Source organism: Cynoglossus semilaevis, chromosome 18 (assembly GCF_000523025.1).
Source record: "Cynoglossus semilaevis isolate Cse_v1.0 chromosome 18, Cse_v1.0, whole genome shotgun sequence".
Classification (NCBI taxonomy): domain Eukaryota; kingdom Metazoa; phylum Chordata; class Actinopteri; order Pleuronectiformes; family Cynoglossidae; genus Cynoglossus; species Cynoglossus semilaevis.
The window spans coordinates 12,255,497-12,275,679 of NC_024324.1; the positions used below are offsets into that span (position 1 = coordinate 12,255,497).

Consider the following 20,183-nt stretch of genomic DNA (forward strand, 5'->3'; position numbering starts at 1 on the left):
GCAATGTTGCAAACTTTCTGATTATAGTGGAAAATCATTGGTACTGAATTGCGTGCATCGTCATCCAAATTGATCAATACCGTGATCTATAACAACAATAACAACAACATTAATAATAATAATAATAATAATAATAATAATAATATAATTTGTTATGTTATATTACTATTTTTAATAACGACATTGATAATAAAACTGTCCGATAAAATAGGGGGTTCTTTTATTGTGAAGTTCACTTTTATTTCGAAGGCCAAAGTGAGCGGAAGTACTGTTTGTTATTTCCTATAACATCCCAACACCAAAGTGCCGCTTCCGCATAGCTTCCTTGTTTCTTCGTTTAAGGCAAAACTTTTATTTTTTAATGGCAAAGGTTTGAATGTTGTTCTCACTGAAACTGATAAAAGTCCTCAGTAAGTTTTCCGAGAAACTGTTCTCCTTATAAGCCCTGCTTTTGGTAAGTCTTCAACCGTATATTCTTTGTTTTGAGCCACAAAAGTCTTGAGTTCATCGCTGGCTGTACTCGCCCACCACTCGTTAAATGTCGTAATCCAGATACTGTTGGTAAAAAGTTGCAAGTTTCAACTTGCGGCGTTGCGCTGTTATTCGATTAAGTAACGCTTCATTGTTTACTGCACATACTCCACACAATCCACAATTCTCTTAAACTCCCCGACCTTAGTTACCAGGATCCGTCAGCGTGGCATAGTGTTGTCAATATTTGTGGGACCAGGACATCACTTAAAAGTTCAAGCTACTTTTTTGTCCTCACAGATCGCCCCAGAAACAACTTTTTTTCCTTCTTCGAATCGAATCAAAAATTGACAGCTTTGAATGGCCACAGCAGCAGAGGAGCCTCCTGGGCTACAGAGTCACACCGGCAGTAAGTACACTGTTATAAAAACAATAACATCACACCATATTATAATATAAAGATAATCTCGTCCATGTTCTCGTCTACCAGTTGATTTAGTTTGGAATCCGCCATGTCATTATTATGAGTACAGGTAACACATGTTTTTTTAGGGATGATGCTATTCTTTAATTTGCAATTTGATAGATGAAATACAAAGTGGAACAGTGGAAAATATTGATTTTTAGGTTTATATCTATACAACAATTTTTTACATCTATTGATTTTTAAGAATTGTAAAGAAAATACTGATGACCTACTTCATTAGGTTAAAATATCACCAGATTATTGTCACATTCCAGAGAGAAATATTCATATTCATAAAATTGACTCAAATCAATCAGTAGTTGATTAATTATGTATGATTCAACAAATAATTCATAATTAATATTATGCAGAGTTGGTGTTTTCCTAACAACTAGAAAACGTATTTGTATAAATTAATAATTGTAATTGTTTTAAGCTTTAAGCAAATTTTAGAACTTCACATCCTGACCACAGATGTTGTAAAACATCCTATTTTCTCTAGAGTGAAATATTCTTTGCAGCAACAGGAAGTCGGCATCTGTGTACTGTGTGCTCTGTGTTCAGGACAAACTATGTGTCAGGATTATACTCAATGGCATTTCAAAAACTCTAAACTGTGTAACTGTGAAGTATGTTGTTAGGTGTACTGTTGCACTTTTATTTACACAAGGAATGTTGCAAAAACAATGTGCTGGCTATCCCACCAAGACAAGTCCTGACCACTTGTTAAACAAAGGAAAAATGAGAAAAAACAAGCAGAGGTTGAGGTCACTGAAGAATATTCCACTATTTGCGTTCTGTACCTTTAAGATATGTTTTGTTCCACATCTTTAACAACATAATCCCTGCTGATGTGCCAATGATGTTTCTCCTCTGACAGTTTGTTTGTGTGAACAACAAGTCTCCTGTTAGCAAATAACATACATGAAAGTAAACTAAGAAGCAGGATGTCAACATGCACAACAGTTGTGTTGTTTATTCTATACACAGCTCTGGTTTCCCAGCAACATGATTATGTTCTAACAGCTCATTTACTGAGGTTAAAAGTCTGGTTAATTGTTGATTATCTAATATCTTTCATTGCATGCAAAGACCTGCAGGGTCATGTGTGGCAGAGATGTGATAATTAATGTGATTAATTTGAATTACTTTTCAGTGTTTCTTCCTCTCTCTTCAGATTCAGCTGGGCCTCGCAAAAATGCTAGTCCAGAGGTAAGAAATCAGTGAATTTGCCTTCAAACAAAATGAGCATCCGTTTCACATGTTTTCCCACACAGTGAAATATTTAGTTGACACATCATTATTTCCTTCCTCTTTAACACCTAACTCTGCAAACTTGTAATAAATCCTATTTCTCGTGTATTCTCCCTTCTGCTTTGTTTCTGCTGACAGGGTCCAAGCACAAGCATGACTCAGGCCATGAAAAAAACGATTGGACACAGAGGGATTGATCCCACTGGAGAGACCACGTACAAGAAGGTAGGAGATTAGCACATTATTGACATTCTATCACTTAATTCTAGCAAAATATCGTAAATGATCAAATCCATTGATGCTGTTTTAACAGGTAAAGATAAATACTTTACAAAAGAATCATTTGAAAATTATTTAATTTTGTTATTTCACAATTAATCACAATTAATTGCACTTGCATTATAATTTAGGATCTGAGATTAATTTGTTTTTGTTTATTAAATCCTTAAAATCTTACACGTCATAACAATAAACAATCACACTTATTATAATGTCCATCTTATATTACTGCCTCATGGACCCTTCCAACAACTGACCTATGAAATGTAATTTACCTTTGAAGCCTATGTCAAAAGTTTGTGACAAAAGTAGAACAAGATCAAAGGTGAGGTTGCGGTGACCAAATATTTGCAAATTGAAAAGTCCAGTTTGTACTAATTATTGAAAAAAAGCGATTTGTTAAAACATTATGGAAGCCTACTTTTGTAAAACATCCCAAACATTATATGTTATTATTATCATATTCAATTATTTCTAGTAAGTCAAAAGGAAAATAATGCAATAATGGATAGGTTATGCCCACAGGAGGCAGTAGTGCAACATTACAGATCACAACTGTCACCAACCAGTGATAAACATTAAAGGGCATTAAAAAAAAGATGATCAAAACTGCACAATGAAAAATGTATTTTCCCTCCTCTGGTCAAAAGACAACATCATCAGCTCTGAAAGGTGCCATCCAGTTGGGCATCACACACACCATCGGCAGCCTGAGCCAAAAACCTGAGAGGGACGTTCTGCTACATGACTTTGAAGTGGTGGAGAGTATCTTCTTCCCCAGGTGAGGAGGAGAAGCTGTGATGTTAGTGGTGTAAAGTGTGTGTGTGGTTCTTTGAGGTGAATTCTCCTGACTCTTGTGTGTTGTACCTGCAGTGAGGGCAGCAACTTGACCCCAGCTCACCACTATGGAGACTTCAGGTTTAAGACCTACGCCCCCATCGCCTTTCGTTACTTCAGGGAGTTGTTTGGAATCCGTCCTGATGACTATATGGTAGTTCTTCTTACTGCCTCTGTTACAGACCATACTCTCCCTACTCTCCCCCACCCCTAATGTCACTGTTCCATCGCCTCTGCTGTTGCTGTCTGTCTATTTCTGTCAGCTGTTTTACGAGAAATCAGTTTGCCAACATTCAACATAGCAAAATAAATCTAAAGGCATCTGGCTGTTGATTTTAAACCTTGACGTCCTACATCCCACATCTCATGTCCTGTGGTTTTCCTTCACCACAGTACTCTCTATGCAATGACCCTCTGATTGAGCTGTCAAACTCTGGTGCCAGTGGATCGCTCTTCTATCTGTCAAGTGACGACGAGTACATCATCAAGACAGTGCAGCACAAAGAGGCGGAGTTTCTGCAGAAACTGCTGCCAGGGTACTTCATGGTGAGTTCGAATGAGCGGTCCATGTCTTCAAATGGTAACAATCACTAGGATTATGTCGCTCGTCTACATAAATTGTATTTACAAATATTTTATATAATTGCAATATTCTCTTCTTCAGAACCTGAACCAGAACAGACGCACCTTACTACCAAAGTTTTATGGACTCTACTGCGTCCAAGCTGCAGGCAAAAACATCCGTATCGTAGTCATGAACAATTTGCTGCCAAGTTCAGTGCGAATGCATCTCAAGTTTGACCTTAAGGGCTCCACGTACAAGAGGCGTGCCTCCGCCAAGGAGAGGGATAAAGCTGTGCCCACATTCAAGGACCTGGACTTTATGCAAGACACGCCTGAAGGGCTGCTACTGGAGGGGGACAAATACAGTGCTGTTTGTAAGACCATTCAGAGAGACTGTCTGGTGAGAAATGTCGACCTATGAAGTAAATGCTGTTCTGAATACAACAAACATTTTATCACTAATTGTCACTGTTTTTTTTCATACAGGTCTTGCAAAGTTTTAAAATTATGGACTACAGTCTTCTGGTGGGAATCAACAATGTAGACCAGGCTTGTCAAGAGCAGCGGTTTGAGGAGGCGGGGGCAGCAGGAGCAGACCAGAGGAGGCCACAAGTTCAAAAGTCTCTGTACAGCACCGCATTAGAAGCCATTCAAGGAGACACAGGAAGCATGGGGTCGATGGATACAGAGGACAAGTGAGTGGCAGGTCTGTCTATGAATATAATGTTCACCAGGAACTAAGACATGAAGCTACATTATTATTGTTTTTTTTTCTTGATAGAACTGGAGGAATTCCAGCACGGAACTCCAAAGGCGAAAGACTACTGGTCTATATTGGGATCATTGACATTTTGCAGTCCTACAGGTAACAGAACAGATACTCTGTCATAACTACATGATAATCCACATGCTAATCTCTGACAGTGGTACAATAATAACACGAAACCAAATTACTGTTGGATTTTTTATCTGTAATTTACTTTTTGCTCACAATGTGTTCTCAGGTTGGCAAAGAAGCTGGAACACTCATGGAAATCTCTGGTTCACGATGGGGTTAAGTATATCCACCAACTTCCACAAGTGTAGAAAATTAATGAGTGATAATAAAAAGGTTCACCTTAAGAACTTTTTTAACCTTTTCTTTTCAGGACACAGTATCGGTTCACAGACCGGGTTTTTACGCAGATCGGTTTCAGAAGTTTATGTGCAACACAGTCTTCAGAAAGATCTCAGGTATCCTCAATTTCTTTGTACCACAGTGTTACAATGACAATAAAGACTATTCTGTTCTATGTAACCAATGTGTGACCAGCACCAGATTCACCTCTGTGAATGTTTAAGTACCAGTCGTATCTTTTGTTTCTAGTCCGACATTCACCGTCTAAGAAGCGTCGTGCAGTCACCCACGCTCCTCTGAGGAAACCAGCCGGATCTGGTCCTCCTTATTTCTCTCAAATAAGCAGCAGCAGCAGCCAGTATCCTGCTCTCCAACATCAAATCAGCACCGACACCAGAGATGACTCTGATGGAGATTTGGGTATGAACAGCAGAGAAAAGATCGCAGAGATGCTGTAACCTCAATCTCCAGTTTGTTTTTTATACCAATTTGTACCAATTGTTTCCCCTATTCTTGCTTCAGTCCTGCCGTCCGGTCGTCCTGACCTGCTCCCTAAAGCCATGCCCCCCAGCAACAATTTTGTCGACACTGTGGACACTGTTCCCCCCTCCAACTTCAGAAAACCTGTATTCTTCCCTGTGAGTCAACCTGTGGCTCACTCTCAGGACACACAAAAAACAGTGGTTGTGGATGTAAACAAAATGTTGAGTAAACACATGGAGTACAGTGCGTCCAAGAGGTAAGACAGGCAACAAGCTGCAGGATTCTGGGAAAGATTCTTCTGCTAAAAACCTTTTAGCTCATCAATGACACCTAATTTATGCAGAGGGTCAGGGTCAGGGTTGTAAATGATAATTTATCATGTATAACCGATTACCTGACGATAAAAGTAGTAAATAGGTATTGCTCAGTTATCACTTGATAAAATAGGACCTGATTACATAATTAGAGACAATTAGAAACATTGCCCTGCAATTGACTTTTAACATGTATTTGCTGGATTTAAACCAGGACATGTACTAAACCATTTGGTAAAAAAGGATGATTATGGTTTTAGGAGGGAAAAATGCAGATTGCTTTATGTGTTGACCAAACTTTACTTTTCTAACTTTTATGGGTTTTTTTTTCAGACCTCAGTTTGAGCCTTCTGAAGAATTCTTTGCTGCTGAAGGAGCAACTGGGACATAGTTTGCAAACATGAGCAAATATTTGTACTTGTACTTGTTCCACATTACTCAGTCAATACTTTTTTTTAATAATACTTCAGACAACACCAGGTTTGTTGATTCTGCTCCACAGGTACTAAAGCCTGAAGGAGGATGAGCCTCAAAAGAACTCATAACTGCCTTGGATTTTATGGCATGGATCAATGTTACAAACCAATTTCCTTATTGCTAAGAGCTACAACTGTTACATTGCCACAAGTCCAAATCGGATGTTTAACCTTTTTAATGGTTGTTTTTTGCACTTTTATAATTCAAATTTAAACATTTACAGTGTTTGAATCCATCCAGTAGAATAATACAGTACGATGTATTGATTAACATGAGAACTTTGCCATATTTTTGATCATATTTACCTGCCTATTACCAAGCCTTCACTCTTTACCACATCTGTGGTCAAATGTGTCTTACACCTAATGTGCCTTCTCTGAAACTTTACCCAAAGGGTGATGTTGGTCTGATGGCAAAGAAATTGCACAGTGAACGAGGAACACAATTTTATATCAAAAAAGTTTTATATTTTTCTGGATAAACCCTCTAAGTGTAAACTATGCTGGAAAGAGATTTTATTCTGAGTATGTTGATTCTAACAAACCTAAAACTGTGAATCCTAAAAGTCACTACTCATGTTTTTAAGGACTTTTCTAATTATTTTTTCAACGTGTACGAGAATTTCTTAAATACTAATGCGACCAACAAACTGTTTGTGAGAGGACAAAAGTAAAAAAAAAAAAAAGAAAGAAGCTACACTAATTATGGATCGAGCACATTGGATTCCACAATCATCGAGTTCTATGTTTGATATGTTTTTAAATGGATTTCAGTGTTCAGCTACTCGCCTGTGGAGATGGGAGGAACAATAAAAGGGACTGTTCACCACTTGAACAGATTTTAACCTTGATTTTAATTTTTATACTGGTGTCTAGTGTTTAATGCTCATCTCTGCAGCTTTGGTGACCAGTAAATAGTCAGAGAGGGGTAAAAACTGCTGCTTGCTCATACAACTGTCACAGTCAAAGACTGTGGATGGTGTTTGCTGGAGTATATTTAACCTTAAACCACATAAAATGCCCTGTGGTGGACTTTTCTGCAGTATAACAATACATTATCATTAATATAATGTCTTTAAGCTTTTGAAAGGGAGAGTTTACTTTTTAAAAAAACGTTTTTATTTAGCATGTGTTTCAACAAGAGTTTGTCTCCATTTATTTTCCACTATTTGCTGTGGCCCACTGTTAAAGTAGATTAAACTATGCATGTTACATTCCACTCTAATCTGTTTATTTACACATGATGATGACAACATTTTTCCTACACTGGTTGGTTATGATGTACTCCTCTTCCTGCTTCTTGTATTTAGGTGGTGCCTTTGTTTTTTCTATACTGTATGTGTATAATTTTTATATATCACTGACTGTTTCTCGATTTTCGCAACACTTCTTGATATTTTCACCTGCAATTAAAGCAATTAAAGTCACAGTTAAATGGAATGTGAGTGCTTTTATTTTAGCTTAGATGCTAAACAAAGATTCAATTTAAGTCTTCTATGGGTTTTATTGACAAATTTAGTGGGCATTTAAGTACCACCTTGGTTCTTTCATTTCTTTATATCTTTGTAAGTTTGTAAGTATAATGTGATATTTCTGGTTAATTATTAACATTTTAGGTTTTTTTTAAGCAAACAAGACAATGAAAATTAGTTTCTTTATGTGGCAGTAACGTAAGTATGCTAACAGCCGTTAAGACCTCGTTAGAAGTAATATCGATTCCGAGTCGGCCCAGCAGGTGGCAGTACTACGTCTAAAATGTTGTTTGTCAGAAAGCTACCGTCAATACCACAAACGAAGAAAAACAATAAGTTTCCAAGATGGTGCTCGAAAGTACTATGGTCTGGTAAGAGACGATTGAAACATGTTTATATACAACTGATGATATTTTGACAGTTTGCTAAAATAGGCGGTACGTAATAAATCGTACTTATGTAGTTCACTGACCAAAGTAAGTTGAAAATAACCGTATAACTGTGTCGATAATTAAGTGTTGACTGTTAGCCGGCTAACTGTTTCATCTGCGGGCTGAGTCATCCTGGCTCAGTGCAGTTCATCTCAAAGTGTCTTATTTGAGCAATTGTAATAATAAAACATGTTACATTATTGCTGTTTATATAAGTCACCTGTGTGACAACTGTTTACTGTCAAGTCTCTGTTTTTCACTATTTACAACAGCGACACATTGACAGGTCATCCTCGCTAATGTTAGCGAACAATGCTAAAGCTACGTGTTATTGTGTTGTTGTGTCATCAGGTCGTTGATAAAAGTATAAAGAGAAAAATGTTTATTTTCTTTCAAAGTTATTTGCCATCTCGAATGAAATCGGATTTGTAATATTAGCAGTACGTTTGAGTGGTCATACACATGCGTGACTGTTTAATTGAATGATTTTGCCTTCAGTGTGGACAACAGTGAATATATGAGAAATGGAGATTTTCTACCGACGAGACTTCAGGCACAGCAAGATGCTGTCAACATTGTCTGTCACTCCAAAACACGCAGTAACCCAGAAAACAACGTGGGCCTCATCACCATGGCCAAGTAAGATGATGTCTCCTAATCCAAATAAAAATGATAAATATCAATATACCTCAGGTAGCAATAATAACTCATTTTCGATGTTTATAGGTTTTTGTTGAGACAGTTTTATAGGTGTAATAGTGTACATTTAAAATAACAATGTAATGTTTTCAAAAATAATTATTCCAAATCAATTGTTTCCAACAATGCCAACTGCTTTTACTGTAACTGTGCTTGTAGTAACTGTGAGGTACTGACCACATTGACACCTGACACTGGGCGCATCCTGTCTAAACTCCACGCTGTACAGCCCAAAGGAAAGATCTGCTTCTGCACTGGCATCAGGGTGGCTCATGTATGTATCCATCTCAGTTTAATCCAATGATTTAGATACAGTTTTAACTTTGTGTTGTAAGGTCTCTAAGGGTTTTTTGTATTTTCGTATTAATTTGTAGCTTGCACTAAAGCACAGACAAGGAAAAAACCACAAGATGAGAATCATTGCTTTTGTTGGAAGTCCAGTGGAGGATAATGACAAAGATGTAAGTCTGAAATGTAATGTTTTAACACATTTTGCAAAGTCTATAAGTAATAATTACCTTTTTTTTTGGGTTCCTAAACCAAATATTTCTGTAGCTTGTCAAGATGGCAAAACGTTTGAAAAAAGAGAAAGTAAATGTCGATATTATCAACTTTGGGGAAGAGGTAAGAACATTTTGCTGCATTTTTACTAAATTGTTTTAAAACATGCCAAAATAACATTATGAAGTTATCATAATCTGTTTTTTCAGGAAGTGAATACAGAAAAATTGACAACTTTTATACACACTCTAAATGGGAATGAGGGCACAGGTTCTCACCTGGTCACAGTCCCCCCTGGACCCAGTCTGGCTGATGCACTGCTCTCTTCTCCTATCCTGGCTGGTGAAGGAGGATCCATGATGGGCCTTGGTGCCAGTGACTTTGAGTTTGGTGTTGATCCTAGCGCTGACCCTGAGCTGGCTTTGGTAAGCTGCAACATAACATTTTTATTAGAGGCATGGTCGGCAACTGTCATCAATGGAAAAAAGTTTCAAAGACTGCAGTGATAATATTGACTTCCAGACAGTTTAATCATTTTTCTGTTTTGAAGAATTTCCTGCTTAACATTGTTCTTATTTGTTTATTTTTATTTAGGCTCTGCGTGTGTCAATGGAGGAGCAGCGACAAAGACAGGAGGAAGAGGCTCGCAGAGCAGCCGCGGCCTCTGCAGCTGAGGCTGGCGTGCCCACACCCAGCGCAGACGGTAACCAGATTTTATTGACTTAGAAAGCTGTATTGACTAAATTAGTTCCTAGAATTGAATTACTTTTTTCAATTTTGTATCAGAATCAGAGGAGACCTTACTGAAGATGTCAGTGTCTCAGTCTGAGGAAGGTGTTGCAGTACTACCTGATTTCAGTAGCATGACAGAGGAGGAGCAGATTGCTTATGCCATGCAGATGTCTCTTGCTGGAGGAGGTGAGTTATCTTTAATTATCAAAATGTTGGTTTTGTCACAACAACAAAAAAGATTAATATGTGTTTGTTGTGAACAGAGTACAGTGAAATGGTCTCTGCTGCCATGGACACTTCAGAATCAGTCAAGGTTGGTTCTTCCTCAAATAATTCTCACAAACTGTAACATGACACAGTGAAATTATACAATATTATTAAATCAGGAAATGTAGGCTTAATTCATCACTGATTATATTGTTAGTTATAGACAAGCATAGCCATGCATAAAGCTGCATAGCTCAGGATGTGCTCCCTCTAGTGGTCTCAAAAGGAACTGTGCTTGTATTCATTTTTAAATTAAAATAGATTCCACTGTCTTTCATGGTTTCAAACACTAGTTTACTGCTTTCTCTATGACACGTCATTGTTCTTCCCACACGTTTTAGAGGAAACTAAACACTGTCATGTATTACTGTGAATTCCCTTCTAACTGAAACCAAAATGTATTTTTTATTGAAGCTCTGAGACCATAAAATCTTTTTAAAATCGTTTATTATGTTACAGCTTAACTTAGATTTAGCCTCAATTTTATACTGATTATATAAGACAGCTACCAGCTTAGGCCATATTAAGGAGACACCTGATCCCAAAACTGCTTATCTTTAAAATCCTTTATCGTTTCTATAAAGGAGGAAGACGACTACGATGTAATGCAAGACCCAGAGTTCCTCCAGAGTGTCCTGGAGAACCTTCCTGGTGTCGACCCAAACAACGAGGCCATCCGAAACGCCATGGGCTCCTTGGCCTCCCAGTCAGGAAACAAGCCCGAAGGAAAGAAGGATGAAGAGAAGAAGAAATAACGAGCCAAGGACTACGGACACGGACTCCAGACTTTGACAATACCAACGCAGGACTATCAGACAGTTCTCACTGACAGTTAGTATCTTCATTTAAAGACACACAAAACATTATCCAAGTGTCCAGGAACCTAATCTACTACTTATAAACATGATATAGGCCTTTTTCAAATCTGCCTTGTGCATTCTTACCATACAGTTTCCTACCTAATGATATTACTGATGGATTAAAAAAAAGCAAATGTTAGACTTTTAAACTAAGTATTTACCCACTCACCTCTGCCATGTTTACTTTGTATTTTGCAATAAAAGTCATGTGTACAATTTGTCTATAAGTGTCTTTTTTTAAAAACATTAATTCGATTGATGATTTGTGGTCTTACGTTCTTAGGAGTGCACATTGTAGACTGGGTTCCGGTATCTGATACTGCCTCAGATTCAAATGTTCTGTCTCCGTTATGAAACCGTGTCCTGTGGATGCAGGTGAATAGTTTATGGCAGAAAACAAACATACGTGTCGTTGCTCAGCAGTCGCCGTTCATTTTTCCCAGCTCCAGCACATCCTGATAGGATGTCTCTAATCACGTGACAGGAAGCGCAGCATTTTCAGCTGAAAGCGAGCTTGGATAGTCGGGAATCGCATATCCAGGTAAACAATCAAACTCCATGATATATTAAAGCAAAGCCCCAGTCCCGAACATTAATTTTCCGACATCGTCGACCCTTCCGTCAGCGGGTTGATACTGTCGGATACTGCCAGCCGCTGCCGGTGGTTTTTTTAAACGGTGGAGCGCTAGCTAGTTAGCTAAATGACCCCTCTGTCTTGGCTGAAGCTCAGCGGCCAGTTTAGCCTGCCTCAGTCTGGGAGGAGGAACAGCGACAGCTCAGAATAAAACCCAGGCTTGTTGCCTGGTAAAGGGCGTTCCATTCTTACGTAAATAGTCACCACTGCAGTGTTTTGGCGTGATGCTCCAATAAAGCACAGTCCACCAGTCCCTGTACAGCATACTGTATCTATCACTAAAAAGGGGATTGGGTGCAAAAAAAAAGGCGAAGCTAAAATGCTAAGTGGCTAACGGAGATGCTACGCTGCAGGGTCTGTGAAGCTTGGCTGCATTGATAGCGGCAAGCTAGTCGGATGAAGCGTTTCTGGTTGTATATGATTATTTTTCTTGACAATATGATATCGTTAGCCTGCTATCGCTGCTTAAGATATTTCGGAAAAGCGTTTACCTGTTAGATTCGGTTTTTTTTATTTCTGGGCAAAGCAGTGCCCATCATCACAAATGTTGTGTTTGGAAACAGCAATAGAACCAGAGGTTAACCAGAGGTGTGATAATGCACTACAGCTCTGGCGGTTGACAGTTCCGTGCTTGACATCTGTTTGACCACATGTTCATTAGAATCACAGTTAACTTCATAATCAACAAATATAGCACTTTGCTCAGCTGAGATTTTTTTTTTCAAATGTGCTAATAGAACAAAAGCTGAAGAATAAATAGACATCCCAGTACATTTTTATGCCTAAAGCTTATTTTTCTCTGTTTCGCAGGAGTTGATCCCGGTATGGGGGACATGAAGACCCCAGATTTTGATGACCTGTTGGCAGCCTTCGATATTCCTGACATCGATGCCAAAGAGGCCATTCAATCTGCCCCCGAAGAGGCAGAGGGACCCCATGGAAGTGGGGGGGCACCACTGGGGAAGCAGGATAACGTGGTGGGCGTTGGGTCAGCCCTGAGGCCACCGAGTCCGTCTGACCCCCAGTCAGACACCTCCATTGTTAGTGTGATTGTGAAAAATAAAGTACGCCTGGAGGCTGTAGATGGAGGGGAGGGGGAGACAGATCAGGACCCCATTGACGTGATAGCAGGAGTGGATGTTGGTCCACGACTAGGGGCTTGTGCCCCTGGAGTGGCAGAATCTGAAGCTCTAAATCACAACGGTTTTGGGGCGTCAGGTGTTTCCACACCACTTCATCTCACCCAGACCCAGTCTAATGGAGCACCTTGGGCAATGAACACACCAAAAGTGACTTCAGAAGTAACAGGCGCCACCAAGTCTCATAAGCAGGGTGGAAATATTTTCAACAGACTTAAGCCCCTTGTGGCACAGGGCTCTGGAGATCCAGTGGGCCGGGCCAGAAAGATGCAGCTTCTACAGCAGCAACACCAGCAACAGCAGGACACAGGCCAAGAGAGGGACAGTGTCAAAGCATCAATACCTTCATCGTCCTCTTTATCAACAGGGTCACTGCCTCATGCTGCAGCTGGGCCTGTCGGACTTGCATCACCTTTCTTTCCCCCCTCAAAACCTCTACTTCCAACATCACCTTCTGCCCTCTCCTCACACCCGCTGCACTCCTCTCAGCCTTTTAACGGAGGTCCCAAAAATAACTCTGCTGGGTTTCAGCACCAGCAGATGGAGGAGGAGGATTCTGACCCTGATCTAGGGAGTCCTCTGGTGATCCAGGAGACCCCAGACTCCCCAACTTGCACTCAACTGAGTCAGCGTTACAAGTCTGACTCTGCCTCTACCCCACAATCCTTAACTTCGGCTCACCCTAAATCTGGAGACACTCCATCAGGAGCATCTCTCGCATCATCTACTCCTCAATCTGGCTCAACCGAGAGTCCCCAGTTGGAGGAAAGGAATCCAGAACATGTCATAGAAGAAAGAGACTCCCCAGAGAGTCCTGAACCTGAGATACCAAAATCCACTGCTCAGGCCACAACGAAAAGATGCTCCAGCCCAGCAGTGGCTTCAACTCCACCGCCTCCAGAGCTGCGGGAGCCTAAAGAAGAGGAGGAGGAGATGGAAGTGGGGAATGGGATTGACAGGCTTGTGGATGATAAAGCTGACAAGGGTGAAAATACAAGAACAAGTGAGGACAAAATGGATGTGGACGAAGAAAAGTCCAAAACAACGTCTACTGGTGGAGGAGAAGCAAATGTCAGTGCATCTGGAGCTCCATCCCGACCACTGAAGGTCCGAATAAAAACCATCAAAACCTCCACAGGGGGAATCACCAGAACTGTCACGAGGGTAGCTCCTAAAGGAGGCGCTGCAGGGACAGGTTCAGAGTCAAAAGCTCAAAGTGGAGAGCGCAAGATAGTAGGAAACAAGACTCAGAAACTTGAAGGTTCTCCTGGTCATACAACAGCATCATCACCCAAAGTAAGTGCTCTCAATGCTCTGCCGGTGTCCACTCTGGCTGCCAGCAGTGTCATGCTCGCTGCTGCCACAAAGGTCCAAAACAAAATGGCTGCTTCTGATAAGACCAAGGTGTCTGCCACCGCTGTGAGCATCACAAAATCTGCTGCTCTCCCCGCAACCCCTGCTGTGGCTTCCTCCCCCAAGTTCTCAGTTGCTGCTGGCGGGATCAGTGTACGCACTGCTACTAATAAAGCCGCCAACGGAGGCAGCGGCACCCTGTCGCCAAACAAACCGGCTTCTATAGTAAACAGCACAGGCGCCGTCATCTCTCGCAGCCAATCAAGCTTGGTGGAGGCTTTTAACAAAATCCTCAACAGTAAGAACCTCTTGCCGAGCTACAAGCCAGACCTGTCGGCGCCCCCGCCTCCAGAGTGGGGCCTCCCACTCCCCTCTACAGGGTACCGCTGCCTCGAGTGTGGAGACGCTTTCGCCCTGGAGCGAAGTCTGGCTCGACACTACGACCGTCGGTCCCTTCGCATTGAAGTGACCTGTAACCATTGTGCTAAGAGACTGGCCTTCTTCAATAAGTGCAGTCTGCTGCTGCATGCCAGGGAACATAAGGAGCGTGGCCTGGTCATGCAGTGCTCACATCTGGTCATGAGGCCTGTCACTGTGGAGCAGATGATCGGACAGCAGGACATAACACCCATTGGAGGTGAGCAGTCAGTGCCAAAAATGTTTGTTATAATTCATGCTGTTCTTTTAACCTCTGCACCTGCTCAAAATGTCATTTCAGGTGTTATGCAACATTAGTCACCTTTATCTCAGATTAGGCAAAACCAGATGAAAACAAAGCAATAATATGCCATGGTATTTATAATAATTTAGATAATTTGGTATTTTAAACAAACGGATTTAACCAAATGTCATTGTTACAGTAATATAGAGGATAAGAAAAATCAAGAAGCGGCCGGAATATTTGAGGCTACGAATTCTAAAAGGGATTTGAGATCAACGTGTAAAAGTCTAAAGGTTGATCACAATAACTATCGTTATTAAAAAAAACAAGGTTCAGTTTGAATTTACAGAACAAAATCTGAATCTTTGTCCCTAATTCTCTGGTGACCCTGTTCCATCTGTTTTGATTTCCCATGTTTGCCTGACCAGGCCTGCTCTCCTCTTCATCCTCCTCTCCTCCAGTCTCCTCTTCCTCCTCCACAGCCAGTGGTCCTGCCGCCTCCTCAAACTCCAGCCCCCTGAAGGACTCCTCTTCTACAGCAGCATCTCAGCCGCGGCCCGTCCGCCGCGCACCTCAGGTTCCACAAGCTCTGATGCCTCTGCCCTGCAAGAAGGCCGAGGGGCTGCAGTACAACAACTTCAAATGTCCTGAGTGCCAAACACAGTTTGCCAGCAAGGCTGAGCTGGTCACACATTTCCAGCAGATCAGAGCTACTGCCAATTCAGTATGTCATAGTCGTAAGAACACAGTGTGTGTGTGTTGGTACAGCTGAATTTCCCTGGCACCAACTCATCTTTGTGTATTTTCCCCCTCTGTGGCAGACATGTACACAGTGCTCTCCACCGATGATGCTGCCAAACACGTGCTCCGTGGCTGCTCACAAGAGGATCCATAAACACAAGGCGCCCCACGTCTGTCCAGAGTGTGGAGGGACCGCCCCCCAGGCCAGTTTTCAGACCCACTTGGAGGAGGCCTGTCTGCACTTCGCCAGACGCATCGGCTACAGGTGTGTTGATGATCCAGCTGTAGGCTGGCCGAGGCAAATGTTGTTCCTTAGCAGTTGAAGTGTCATTTCCTCTTTTTTTTTGAGAAATTATAAATATTTTGTCCATTAAATCATTTTTACACTGGCTTCCAAAAAACTAATGGAATTGATGATTTTCTTTTCTTCATCCAGGTGCTCAAACTGCCAAGTTGTGTTTGGGGGGTTGAACTCCATCAAGTCACACATCCAGACGGCTCACTGCGAGGTCTTCCATAAGTGCCCCAGCTGCCCCATGGCCTTCAAGTCTTCTCCCAGTGCCCAGAGCCACATCAGCACCCAGCACCCGACTCTGACGGGGGGACAGGCCAAGTATGTAGAGTGAATGCTGAAAGTTGACACAGACTTTCAAGGAAATACATCGTTAACCTTTCTCCTGTAATTCCTCTTTTTTCCTGCAGGATGATCTACAAGTGTGTGATGTGCGATACGGTCTTCACCCAAAAACCCATGCTGTACATGCACTTTGACATTCATTTAGCTAAACAGAAAGTGCACGTGTTCAAGTGTCCTGACTGCACTAAGCTCTACGCCCAGAAAGGCTCAATGATGGAGCACATCAAGGTTTGTTCTCCAACTGAACACAAACTCTGTGTTGTTGTTGTTGTTGTTGTTCATTGTTCTTTCCAGTAAACGCGGTGTCAACAAAGGCTTATCTTAGATCAGCCTCAGATTGTTGTTGTGGACTGGTCGGAATAATAAACATTTAAAGGTGTATTTACATATTTATATGAATGTCTTCACCCCCCCTCCTCACTCAGACCACTCACAGAGGCCAGTCAGTCAAACCAGAGTCTGACAACAGAGGCCAGTCAGTCAAACCAGAGTCCCAGTCTGACGCGTCTAACGCTGCCTCAGCCCCGACCAGCACCTCAAGTCCCTCCGGCCTGAAATCAAAGTCGATCATAAAGCCTGACAACTCCGACGGAGAAGACTGGGGCCGCGAACAGGAGGAGGAGGAGGAAGAGGAAGACGACGAGGAGGAAGAGGGTGCGGACGATGACTACGAGGCTCCGGGGAACCGCTCCAGTGCTACAGGGGGCAGTGGTCAACCCAGCTCTCAGACAGAGTGGACCTGCCCTCAGTGTCAGAGCATGTTCACTGACAGTGACGACTACCTGACGCACGTGAAGATGGAGCACGGAAAGGTTGGACTTAACACACATCCCAGTTCAGTTTGAAATGGGGATTTTTTTTTGTGCTACATGGAAGTTTAATGTCATCAATCTGACCTCTGTCTCCCCTCCCTGACCTCTGTCTCCCCTCCCTTCGCCTCGCGTTGTGAAACCTCTTCAAAGTTCCCCTGTGGTATCTGTGGGGGGACGTTCAGCACGTCATCCAGCCTCAGACGTCACGAGCGTGTCATTCACGAGGGCAACAAACGAGTTTTCCGCTGCCAGTGAGTGCATCAGTTACATGTCTGCCTGTGATTTTTTTTTCATTAATATTACATTATAATTTTGGCACGTCTGTACTGAGTAAATGGACTCATGGACATTTGGGTGTCATTATTCGTCAGGTACTGCACAGAGGGCAAAAGAACCTTTGGCAGTCGCCTCCTACTGGACAAACATGTTCGGCTTCACCACAGAACCACAGATGGACAGGTGAGTCCACAGCTGATCAGTTTCATTATTTTTACCAAAATCATTCAAATAACAAAACAGCAAACCCACAGCAATGAGAAGGAAAACAGCAGCACATTGAGGGAATAAAATAAGAAGAAAAAAACACAAGACAATAGTAATATTGAAAAAAAAAAGACTTAGCTTCTTCTGTGTACGTCCAGAACTGCCACTGAATCCAGGCTGGTCACAAACTCAGACCCAGGTTTTCTCTCAGCTGCTGCAGAAACAGCCTTCATCTCCACAGCAACGTTTTTCCTCATGTTTTGATTTAAATAGTCCATGTCGTCATCAGGTCTCCTCTGAACTTCAGAGTTTTTTTTTTCCTTATAAACTGAGATGAACAAAAACAAAATGTCAGAGCTCGCTGTCAAATGTTAATAATTACAATGAAAAGAAAAATAAATAAAATTAAAGTTTCACATTTAATTAATTGATGAAGTTGTACTTGTTTATTTGGTTTTGTTTGTAGTTGTTATGCTTTTCTTTTTTTTATTTTACCAGATATTTAGAATTTCCTTTAGGAGCAAGGAGCGCTTTTTTTTAAGTTTGTTTTTTTGATAATCAAATTAAAAGTTTTGGTTCTCTCTCACCGTCTTCGCCTCCTCAGGGTCCACCCATGACCAGGAAACGTGCAGCCACTGGTGGAGAAGGTCCTGGAAGCTCCTCAGAACAGGACGGCGAAGGAGCACCAGCAGGAGTGAGAGTAGGTGAGGAGGAGGAGAACGCCACAGAAGACGGTGAGGAAGGTGGCGGTCCTGCCAAGAGAACCAGAGCGTCCACGGCTTCGACATCCCTGACCCCCGGCGAGTTAGAAGAAGACGACAACATTTTCCGCTGCGTGCCCTGCGGCTTCTCCACGGAAGATGGCGCTGAGTTCCAGCGCCACATCCCCCAGCATCGTGCCGACAACGCATCATTCCAGTGCCTGCAGTGCGGCGTCTGCTTCGCCTCCGCTGGCTCCCTCGCCCGGCACCGCTTCATCGCCCATCGCGTGAGGGAAACCCAGAGCGACACGGAACGCGGCACCACCCGCCCTCACAGCCCTCTGGCCGGCTCTCCTGCCGTCTCCCCTCAGGGGGCGGCCGAAGATGGAGACGGGAATCTGAGCTGTAAGGTGTGTGGCCGACGCTTTGACAAAGCCTCGGACCTCAACACCCACTTCAGGACCCATGGAATGGCCTTCCTCACCGCACACAAGACAGACAAGCCCCAGTAGAGACAGGGCAGATGCTCAGAGACGGACGTAGAAGGAGCAGGAGCAGGAGGTGGAACATGAATGTTGATGAACAGCTGCTTCCTCTCTCCTGGTTTTCTTTTTAGCTGCAGCAAACCCGTTCAAATCTGTAGCACTACTGCTGTGCAAATGTACCTGCATGTCTACCCATGTTCCTGTCACTAAAGTGAACACGCATAAGATAACAGAACAGCTCTGGAGCAGCCCCCCCTACCATCACCCCCGCCCCCCCTGAGTCATACATTTCAATATCAAACGGTCATTGAAATTTTGTTTCCATACATTTCATCCTGAGTGTAGCTTTTAATAAACTCACAAACAGCTTCCCACCCCCAGCCCCCCAACACCATGACATAATACTAATACTTCACTGTTCACCAGATACACATTTGTTTGCACTGAAGGAGAAATCAGGCATTTTTAACACTAAGTGCTGGCATTTTAATGGAAATAACATATAAACATTCAGTCTGTAATAGACTGAATTTTGCACTGATTTTTCTGCAACTACATGTACCCAAAATACCATTGCAAGTACTTCTTTGGTCTACAAAAAACCTGTAGTGTGAAGTACTTTGAGTGGTCGTCAGGGCTAGAAAAGTACTACACGAGTTCAGGTTATTAAAACAATCATGTGGGAATATGATGCTGTTGCTACAACAGGCTCAGACGGAACACCTGAGCAGTTCCGTTACTTCCTGTAAAAACAGTAGCTTTATACTGTTCATTTACTCAATTGAACATGTGCATTTTTCTGACCACGTTGCATAATATTTGTAATGATAGTTTGAGTACCAAACTAGCAAAACAGACCAATAAAAAAAATCTGGTAATTTTGTAAAAATCAGGCTTTTTTTTAACCAACACTACATCCTGCCTGACTTCTCCTTCCTGTGCTGGAGTTCTTCTGGCCTCAGATCAGTTCTAACAGCCTCTGCTGCTGAAACCGACCTGTAACAATGTTACACTCTGCTGCTGAAACCGACCTGTAACAACATGTGAAACATGACGAGGATTGTTTGTAGAATTTGCCACTGATATTTTATTATTATTATTATTATTATTATTATTTTGCTCTAATATTTATTTGTACAAAACATTAATTCTCTTAGTCATTTTGAGTGCGTTGCATCAAATTTTGTACGATTTCTTTTTTCTCTCGCCAAGGAAAGGTGTATAACGCAAACATTGACGAGGTCACAGGAGAGCTGTGACCTGTGTAGTGTGAATAACGTGTGGTGATGTTTATCGTGGCTCTAGGAGAGGTCA

At 41.9% G+C, this 20,183-nt stretch overlaps 3 protein-coding genes across 11 annotated transcripts; all 3 read left to right on the forward strand.

The window, feature by feature from the left end:
• The first annotated feature begins 223 nt into the window (after window positions 1–223).
• On the forward strand, window positions 224–7,701 carry LOC103394543 (phosphatidylinositol 4-phosphate 5-kinase type-1 alpha-like). Of its 5 annotated transcripts, none has more exons than XM_025064893.1 (15): window positions 224–454; window positions 772–880; window positions 2,094–2,149; window positions 2,330–2,416; window positions 3,121–3,251; window positions 3,344–3,461; window positions 3,701–3,853; window positions 3,972–4,271; window positions 4,358–4,566; window positions 4,653–4,736; window positions 4,876–4,924; window positions 5,020–5,104; window positions 5,238–5,408; window positions 5,511–5,626; window positions 6,119–7,701. In XM_025064893.1, the coding sequence occupies exons 2-15, from the start codon at window positions 832–834 to the stop codon at window positions 6,128–6,130; spliced, it is 1,620 nt and encodes a 539-aa protein (XP_024920661.1). In that variant the 5' UTR covers window positions 224–454; window positions 772–831; the 3' UTR covers window positions 6,131–7,701. The 5 variants fall into 5 exon arrangements, with proteins under 5 accessions (XP_024920661.1, XP_024920658.1, XP_008330127.1 ...); XM_025064890.1 differs by having other exon boundaries at window positions 225–454; window positions 5,511–5,727; XM_008331905.3 differs by having other exon boundaries at window positions 228–454; window positions 2,115–2,149; window positions 5,511–5,727.
• Window positions 7,702–7,974: 273 nt separating this feature from the next.
• Window positions 7,975–11,439, forward strand: LOC103394542 (26S proteasome non-ATPase regulatory subunit 4). Its single transcript, XM_008331904.3, has 10 exons — window positions 7,975–8,104; window positions 8,663–8,803; window positions 9,023–9,137; window positions 9,238–9,324; window positions 9,419–9,487; window positions 9,574–9,789; window positions 9,959–10,067; window positions 10,151–10,282; window positions 10,360–10,409; window positions 10,948–11,439. Exons 1-10 carry the CDS (start codon window positions 8,079–8,081, stop codon window positions 11,116–11,118), a joined length of 1,116 nt encoding a protein of 371 aa, XP_008330126.1. The 5' UTR covers window positions 7,975–8,078; the 3' UTR covers window positions 11,119–11,439.
• A 73-nt stretch (window positions 11,440–11,512) lies between these two features.
• On the forward strand, window positions 11,513–19,865 carry znf687b (zinc finger protein 687b). Of its 5 annotated transcripts, none has more exons than XM_008331900.2 (11): window positions 11,513–11,764; window positions 12,668–14,986; window positions 15,439–15,734; window positions 15,832–16,016; window positions 16,188–16,364; window positions 16,454–16,616; window positions 16,814–16,826; window positions 16,860–17,200; window positions 17,351–17,451; window positions 17,572–17,659; window positions 18,288–19,865. In XM_008331900.2, the coding sequence occupies exons 2-11, from the start codon at window positions 12,682–12,684 to the stop codon at window positions 18,894–18,896; spliced, it is 4,278 nt and encodes a 1,425-aa protein (XP_008330122.1). In that variant the 5' UTR covers window positions 11,513–11,764; window positions 12,668–12,681; the 3' UTR covers window positions 18,897–19,865. The 5 variants fall into 5 exon arrangements, with proteins under 5 accessions (XP_008330122.1, XP_024920657.1, XP_016896533.1 ...); XM_025064889.1 differs by having other exon boundaries at window positions 15,472–15,734; XM_017041044.2 differs by having other exon boundaries at window positions 15,493–15,734.
• The last annotated feature ends 318 nt before the right edge of the window (window positions 19,866–20,183 follow it).

Bases quoted from the DNA above. Each gene is read 5' to 3' on its own strand.
- LOC103394542 (XM_008331904.3), top strand. From the start codon at position 8,079: ATGGTGCTCGAAAGTACTATGGTCTG. The intron at 8,804-9,022 runs GTAAGATGATGT...CTGTGCTTGTAG, and splicing joins GGCCTCATCACCATGGCCAA to TAACTGTGAGGTACTGACCA. The intron at 10,283-10,359 runs GTGAGTTATCTT...TGTTGTGAACAG, and splicing joins GATGTCTCTTGCTGGAGGAG to AGTACAGTGAAATGGTCTCT.
- LOC103394543 (XM_025064890.1), top strand. From the start codon at position 832: ATGGCCACAGCAGCAGAGGAGCCTCCTGGGCTACAGAGTCACACCGGC. The intron at 881-2,093 runs GTAAGTACACTG...ATTACTTTTCAG, and splicing joins GCTACAGAGTCACACCGGCA to TGTTTCTTCCTCTCTCTTCA. The intron at 3,252-3,343 runs GTGAGGAGGAGA...TTGTACCTGCAG, and splicing joins GAGAGTATCTTCTTCCCCAG to TGAGGGCAGCAACTTGACCC.
- znf687b (XM_008331900.2), top strand. From the start codon at position 12,682: ATGGGGGACATGAAGACCCCAGATTTTGATGACCTGTTGGCAGCCTTC. The intron at 14,987-15,438 runs GTGAGCAGTCAG...TTGCCTGACCAG, and splicing joins GGACATAACACCCATTGGAG to GCCTGCTCTCCTCTTCATCC. The intron at 17,201-17,350 runs GTTGGACTTAAC...ACCTCTTCAAAG, and splicing joins TGAAGATGGAGCACGGAAAG to TTCCCCTGTGGTATCTGTGG.